The 7,975-nt window shown below is 40.6% G+C and overlaps 1 protein-coding gene across 2 annotated transcripts in view; it reads right to left on the bottom strand.

The window, feature by feature from the left end:
• Window positions 1-242: 242 nt before the first annotated feature.
• Window positions 243-7,975, bottom strand: part of LOC103279847 (uncharacterized) — a 32,761-nt gene continuing 25,028 nt past the window's right edge. For both annotated transcript variants that reach the window (XM_008116810.3, XM_062964330.1), the window contains 5 exons: window positions 5,795-5,902; window positions 4,046-4,167; window positions 1,999-2,121; window positions 1,853-1,895; window positions 243-1,729 (listed from right to left, as the gene is read on the bottom strand). In XM_008116810.3, the coding sequence (XP_008115017.1) occupies window positions 1,673-1,729; window positions 1,853-1,895; window positions 1,999-2,121; window positions 4,046-4,167; window positions 5,795-5,902 (453 nt within the window). In that variant the 3' untranslated portion in view covers window positions 243-1,672. The remainder of the gene's footprint in view (window positions 1,730-1,852; window positions 1,896-1,998; window positions 2,122-4,045; window positions 4,168-5,794; window positions 5,903-7,975) is intronic.

The following is a 7,975-nucleotide window of genomic DNA, read 5'->3' as shown; positions in this document are numbered from 1 at the left end:
ACATCTATGGCAGGCATCCTCAGATGTTTGTGAGGTTCGTTGGAAACTAGTCAAGTGGGGTTTATATAGTTGTGGACTAAGAAAGAACTCTTGTCTGCCTGAGGCAAGTGTGAATGTTGCAACTGGCCACCTCGATTAGCATTGAATAACCTCGCAGCTTCAAAGCTTGGCTGCTTCCTGCCTGGGGGATCCTTTGTTGGGAGGTGTTACCGGGGGCTCATTTTCAAACAAAAGCACAAAACTCATTTGCCAATGTGTCGGTTTAATTTGCCTTCCGGATATTGAAAAAAATCAGAACAAACAAATAAAGTAAGTCTGCTTTCCCAAAATATTTTTCAAATAGAAAAGGGAAGGAAGGAAGGAAGGAAGGAAGGAAGGAAGGAAGGAAGGAAGGAAGGAAGGAAGGAAGGAAGGAAGGAAGGAAGGAAGGAAGGGTGAACAAACATTGTAAACGAAACAGCTACAACCTGAAATTCAAGGATTAAGCCTCAATTCTGCAGAAATCCCCTGTTAACCAGAGTAGTAACTCAATATTTAATTGCTGTAACTTCAACTGATTTCTGTGCTAATTATTACTACAAAATTAATATATAAATGCTTCTTGGCAAAAATATAGAAATGTTCACATCTTTTTAAACACTCTCCGCCAAATGCATTTGTCTGCTTCGCGTCCCCAATTTTTTCAGAAGAATTCAAAAGGTGCAATAAACTAATATATATTATCTCTACATATACAGGAAACGTTTTTCCAAGTTTGTCAAAACAAGCCGTGCACAAAATGAAAGAGCACAAATAGCCCTAGGGGAGAAGGAGGAGAAGAAGAAGAAAGAGGAAAAGGAGGAATAAGAGAAGCAGGAAGAGGAAAAGAAGGAAGAAGAGAAAAATAAGAAGGGGACAAGGAGGAAGAGGAGAGGAGGAGGAGGAAAAAAGGAGGAAGATGAGGAGGAAGAGGAAAAGAAGAAGAGAAGGAGGAAGAGAAGGAGAGTAAGAGGAGAAGGGGAATGTGGAAGAAGGGGAGAAGGAGAAAGAGAAAAAGAAAGAGAAAGAGAATAAGAGGAGAAGTGGAACAAGGAAGAGAAGAAGGAAGAGGAAAATAAGAAAAAAAGAGGAGGAAAAGAAGAGGAGAGAGAAGAAGGGAAGGAGAAGGAGAGAGGAAGGAGAAATAAGTAAACAAATAAGTTATAAGTTATGGGGCTACGTGTGAATGTACAATCTCAGCCCTTTCAGGTGCGACTACAAGTTGCAACTTCTAAACGATGACAAGTTTGGTCTTATTTTCACATATTAAAACGTTGAGAGAACCAGAAGAACGATATGGAGGAAGAGAGGAAACCTTTACGGCACTGAAAGACGTGTGCCATAAAGCTCCACTGGTGCAATGATACAAAATAATAACAGTGCATCCAGACACAAAACCTTCTGTATTGGCGTGGCCTGCTCCGAATTCCTTAAACGTCAGAAACAACAATGCTCTCACGGGAACAAATTCCACTCACTATAAACTTTTAACTCCTGTTGGAAACCCAGTCCCAATAATCAGGCCTACAGTTTCTAGAAGAGTCACCCAGAGCCACAAAATGCCCTGTGATCTTGGATTTACGGGATTTGGAAGGGCCCGTTGTCCAAAGGCAGGCTTCACTGAAGTAGCCAAAAGTGAGGAGAAGCGGCAGATTTATGGAAGAACCTCTGAAGCCTCGATGAAGCTGGAAACATCTGGAAACACCCAGTTCTGTGCAGGAGTCAAAAGAGAGCTAGTTAGGATATGGGGGAGAGATGGACGATATTACACTTTCACAATAATGCCCCTGAAAAGGGTGAACGGAGGAGTCCTGGAGGCAAGCGATGTACTTACTGTGTCATGAAGGAAGTGGCCAATGTTTTTTGCCCAAGAACACCTGAAAGGAAAAGGAGTGGTTAGGAGAGGCACCTCCCGAGACAACCAAGAGTGTTCTTGTCTTACAATGAATAGGAATCTCAAGTGGAGTTTGAGCCACTTACTTCTGCAGGTTCTCCTTGATGATATTGATGATGACGATGCCGACGGAGGGGAGATCCCGATTCTGGGATGAGAGGAAGAGGGAGAGCAGGTCGCAGACGTACCAAGGGCTGAACTGATGGCACCTGAGCAGGACGAGAAGAAAAGCAAGGCTCGAAAGCGAACGTGAGGCACACACAGAGAGCGGCCTCAAAGCTGGGAAAGTTGTAGTAAAGCTTTTCGCAATGAGATCGGCCTATAATTCAGATCTCAAGCTCCTTTTGGAATCGGTGTGACCGTGGGACTTTCCTGTAACTCTGATATCTTGTTTGTATTCAATATTACGTCAAATACACCCTGCATAGTAAAGGTTAAGGTTTCCCCTGACGTTAAGTCCAGTCGTGACCGACTCTGGGGATTTGTACTCATCTCCATTTCTAAGCCAAAGAGCCGGCGTAGTCCATAGACATCTCCAGGTCATGTGGCCAGCATGACTGCATGGAGCGCCGTTACCTTCCCGCCAGAGCAGTACCTATTGATCTACTCACATTTGCATGTTTTCGAACTGCTAGATTGGCAGGAGCTGGGGCTAACAGCGGGCGCTCATTCCGCACCTGGGATTTGAACCTGGGACCTTTTGGTCTGCAAGTTCAGCAGCTCAGCGCTTTAACACACTGTGCCACCAGGGGCCCCAAACACCCTGCATGGGTTCTCTTAATTTCCTTCCCAAATTTCTTAAGCACATAATGTTGGAAAGCCATTTGGTCCTAGGGTTTCGTTTGGTTTAGATTTCTCTATGGCTTTTGGAATTTCACCCATGCTTATTGGTGCTGTCATTTGTTTTTCCTCTTTAGTTAATTTTGGGCATCAACATTCTTTTATTGTTTGATTTTGTATATAAAGGTGTAATATTTGGCGAATATTTCATTATCGTTTGCAATCCGTTCTTGGGTTGTTGTATGTTTTCCGGGCTGTATGGCCATGTTCCAGAAGTATACTCTCCTGACATTTCAGCCACATCTATGGCATCCTCAGAGATTGTGAGGATGCCTGCCATAGATGTGAGCGAAATGTCAGGAGAGGATACTTCTGGAACATGGCCATACAGTCCGGAAAACACACAACCCTGTGATCCCGGCCATGAAAGCCTTCGACAACACATTAAATCCATTCTTGATCTTTCAATCCTATATTACAGTAGAGTCTCACTTATCCAAGATTCGCTTATCCAAGGTTCTGGATTATCCAAGGCATTTTTGTAGTCAATGTTTTCAATATACAGTAGAGTCTCACTTATCCAAGATTCGCTTATCCAAGGTTCTGGATTATCCAAGGCATTTTTGTAGTCAATGTTTTCAATATATCATGATATTTTGGTGCTAAATTAGTAAATACAGTAATTACAACATAACATTACTGCGTATTGAACTACTTTTTCTGTCAAATTTGTTGTATAACATGATGTTTTGGTGCGTAATTTGTAAAATCATAACCTAATTTGATGGACTGTGGTGGAGACTCCTTCTTTGGAGGCTTTTAAGCAGAGGCTGGATGGCCATCTGTCGGGGGGTGCTTTGAATGAGATTTTCCTGCTCCTTGCAGTGAGTTGGACTGGATGGCCCATGAGGTCTCTTCCAACTCTACGATTCTGATTCTATAATTAATAGGCTTTTCCTTAATCCCTCCTTATTATCCAAGATATTTGCTTATCCAAGGTTGTGCCGGCCCATTTAGCTTGGATAAGTGAGACTCTACTGTAGTTCTTTTGACCTTTTCTTTCTTAAGTTGTGGATTTTTTTAATACTGTTTCTATTAAATCTGTCTTAATGTTTGTATATTTGTATATTGTAAATAGTGTGCCAATGCTTTTATGTTAATGTAGATAATACAAAATAATAACCATAAACTTGTGACAAAGGAGAAAATTTAAAAAATATCCCCTATTCTCAAAGCGGGATTCTCTAAGTTTTGTTTGGGAGTACTTTGGGCATTTGGTGTGGCTTAAATCACTCCGCAGCATTGTCACTTGCTAGGTTTGAGGAACAATGAGAATGCGGCAGGGCCACTTACAGGGCCAGTATTTCTGCTTTCCGGCTCTGGAGGTCGGTGATAGTCAGGTCGACGATGGTGCGGACGGGCTCTTTGTGGAAATCCAGGGACTGCAGAAGCAACCGCAGGGCCCAGAGGTTTTTCTGCAGAAAGGGAGGAAAGAAGAATTAACACTAGTATGGAACTCAGTGATGGCACATGACGGCTCTTTGCAATCTCTTTGTGCACACTTTGTACACATGCATCCTCATCCACCATACCAATATCATTACCAAATTTGCAGATGACACAACCGTGATGGGGCTTATTTCTGAAGGTGAGGAGTCTGCCGACCGGGATGAAGTGAATCGGCTGCTCTTGTGGTGCAGGAACAACAATTGCTGGGCGAGTGGGCTTATCAACAAAAGACCCTCCCCATAAACATATAGCAGAGTAACATATTCGCAGCAGCGTGACCCAGCACCGGTAGCCAAAAGTGATAAAAAGAACAAAAACACACAGAGCAATGTTATCTCTTATTTAGGAGGCTTTTCTTCGAAGCAAAATAATATGGTTGCACTATTTACAAAAAAACAAGGTTTCCATTGAAATGGCAGACAAAGGTTTGAGGAAATGAGACAAAGAGAGTTCCAGTGGCTGTAGAAAAAATGACGTTTATTCTCAGTGGCCAGTGAGAATAAGCAATATAGACTCCCCTTTTTCCAGGAAAAAAGGGTACAAGACAAAGAAACACAGATCCTTATAAACTCTTTGGCCTACCTCTACCTACGTCACATAGGTATTATCAATCACCAATTAGTGTCAAAAAAGTCTTGGCACTTAACTTAAAAGCTATCTTTGCATTTTCCTAAAATATAGACTACGTCAAGACCTCTGACCCTCCATTAGGCGTTATCTCTGGAATTTCCATCTAAGCTCTCCGAATCCATTAATTAAAGATTTCCTCCTATCTTAGCTGTCAGAGAGTCATTAGCACTCCCCCCCCCCCCGGCGCCAGGTCTTATCTTAACATCCCAAAAAGCCTTAATTTGTCTCTTGTCCATTAGCTTATCTACTCTTGTTGACACTTAACATATGTCCCTGGCACCCAGGGTGAACTTTGGTCTTGCTTTTGCTGAGCAGAGTGTATTTTTGGGCTATAGGCATACAATTCTGCTTGTGATTACATTTTTCCTATTTCCATTTCTTAACATGATTACATTTAATATATAGTTTCCAATACAAGTATTATATTTTCCCAATACACCTTCATCACCATAACACAAATAAAGTTCTTTATCCTTCCTTCTTTGCTTCCACGCTGGGCTTCTTTCTCACGCAGATAAACAGCTTCGCTTTCACAGAGCCTCCTCTCACAACAGACATACACAGGAGCTTTTACACACAGCAACCTTCACACTGGAGCCTTCAACCTGGGGCCTCTCTCACCGAAGCTTCTCACACTGAGGCCTACCTCATACTAAGGTCTCTCTCACACTGAGGTGTTCTCATACTGAGGCCTACTCACACACTGAAGCCTACAGTACACTTCAAGGCAGCAAGACACAAGCATTTGCAGAAAAGTTGGCTTTCAGACAATGGGAATACAAGCCATATGGTGCTTTATAGGACAAAAACAACAACAACAACAATTTCATTTATTACCCGCCTTTCCTTATGGCTCGCTTCGAATTGTTCTCATATCAGCAGCCGTTGAAGCTGTTTAGGAGAACCCGTAATTGTTATATGGACAACACCGAATATATATCTTCTTAAAGTGGGATATCTTACCCTAAAAGCCAAGACGATGTCCAGGAAGGAGGTCAGAGAATGATGTTCGCGCAAAACCATCTGCCGCACCGCCTGGACCATGAAGATGAGCCCTGCCTCCATGTGGGTCTGGGAATAAAAAAAAGGAGGCCATGTTTAATTTAAATGCCATGGATTAAATCAATTCAAACCTTTCATCTGGATTAAAAACACGCATGTGAGTTAAGCGAGAACCATTTCAAAGATGTGAAAGTTCCATAGGGCCCTTGGCGATGCATGTAATAATAATCAAACCTTGAGGATACATATAATAATAATAATAATAATAATAATAATAATAATAATAATAATAATAATGGCATGCAAAATCCCTGGCTTCACCACTGCCTCAAAGCTTGAATATACGTGAAATAATAATAATACAAAGATTCAAAGATTGAACTGCAAAGACTCTGGCACAAGCCAACAAAGGTGGTCCCAGTGGTGATTGGCACACTGGGTGCAGTGCCTAAAGACCTTGGCCTGCATTTGATAACAATTGGCGCTGACAAAATTACGATCTGTCAGCTGCAAAAGGCTACCCTACTCGGATCTGCATGGATTATTTGCTGATATTTCACATAGTCCTAGACACTTGGGAAGTGTCCGACATGTGATTCAATACAACAGCCAGCAGAGTGATCTTGTTTGCTGTGTACCAGTCTTGTTGTGTATCAAATAATAATAATAATAATAATTATTATTATTGGGGCACCCAAACCCCTGGCTTTACCACTGTCTCAAACCTAGAGATTTGTGATTGTAAATAATAATAATAATAATAATAATAATAATAATAATAATAATAATAATAATATATCACACAGTCCTAAACACTTGGGAAGTGTTTAACTTGTGGTTTTGTGATACGAAATCCAGCATATATATCTTGTTTGCTGTGTCATACTATGTCTTTCCGTCAATAATAATAATAATAATAATAATAATAATATGTGCAGCCTTGAACCAATATTTTACTTTCTCTGAGTAAAAGGAAGATGAATTGGGACATATAAAAGCCCTGGTTTGACCACTGCCTCAAACCTTGAGGATATGTGGGTAAGAAATAATGATGATAATAATAATAATGGTAGCTTTGGACTGATACTTGCTTTCGCTGATTAAGAGGGAGATAAATTAAGGCACACAAAGCCCTGATTTCGCTGCAGAGCTCCATCCCTTCCCCAAAAGCTAATCTCCGAACTAATCTTGCCGAATTCATTTTGCAAATGTATGCAGATTTATTCAAGTAATCCCTGAAATCATACCATTAATTGACCCGACCGATCCTAAGCCCACACAGGGCGGTCCTTATCCCATGCCCTGACAGCTGTCGTGGAACATTTGTGGAAAAAAAATCGTATGCTGAGCCTAGAAGACCATACGTTCCCTGCAAACATCAGTAATTGTGTGTTGTTTTCAATAAAGGAGATTTGGAGATTAAATAATCAGGAGACTGAAATGAAGGAGGAATGTACTGCACGTTTGTACTAATTGAATTCCCCAGAAATTTTGGGAAATAGGTCAAGATAAGCCGCAGTTGCTCACATCAGATCTCGCTCCTATCACGCTTTGCAATCTAATGCCAGGTGGCAGTACGAGCTTATAGTCTATAAATCCAAAAAGGGTGATGTATAGTCAAAAATATATTAATATTAATATAAATATTATTATCAAGACCGATTGATATAAATCGGATGTAATTGGGAGGCACTGTTCTCCCAGACTCAGCTTAGGGTGCCAGAATAGCTGCTGTTCTTAATACAGTAGAGCAGGGGTACCCAAACTAAGGCCCGGGGGCTGGATGCGGCCCTCCAGGCTCATTTACCTGGCCCCCGCCCTCAGTTTTATAATATAATATTTTTATATCAGTTTTAATAATATAATATATTGTATATACATATGATATTGATAAAAATATTGTAATGTTATACAATATAATACTAATAATAATACCATATAATAATATTAATTATATGTTATATATTACATATACAGTAATATGACAGTATAGTGGTATAGTTCAATATAGTAATATATAATGCTAATATTGTGCTATGCTAATAATATAATATATTGTATGTACATACAGCTGCTTTGAGTCCCCTTCGGGGTGAGAAGGGTGGGATATAAATGTAGTAAATAAAGGCAGTAAATAAATAA

This window comes from Anolis carolinensis, unplaced genomic scaffold (assembly GCF_035594765.1).
Source record: "Anolis carolinensis isolate JA03-04 unplaced genomic scaffold, rAnoCar3.1.pri scaffold_13, whole genome shotgun sequence".
Lineage (NCBI taxonomy): Eukaryota > Metazoa > Chordata > Lepidosauria > Squamata > Dactyloidae > Anolis > Anolis carolinensis.
Note: the sequence above shows the minus strand (reverse complement) of the source record. Positions and strands in the feature narration are given on the sequence as shown.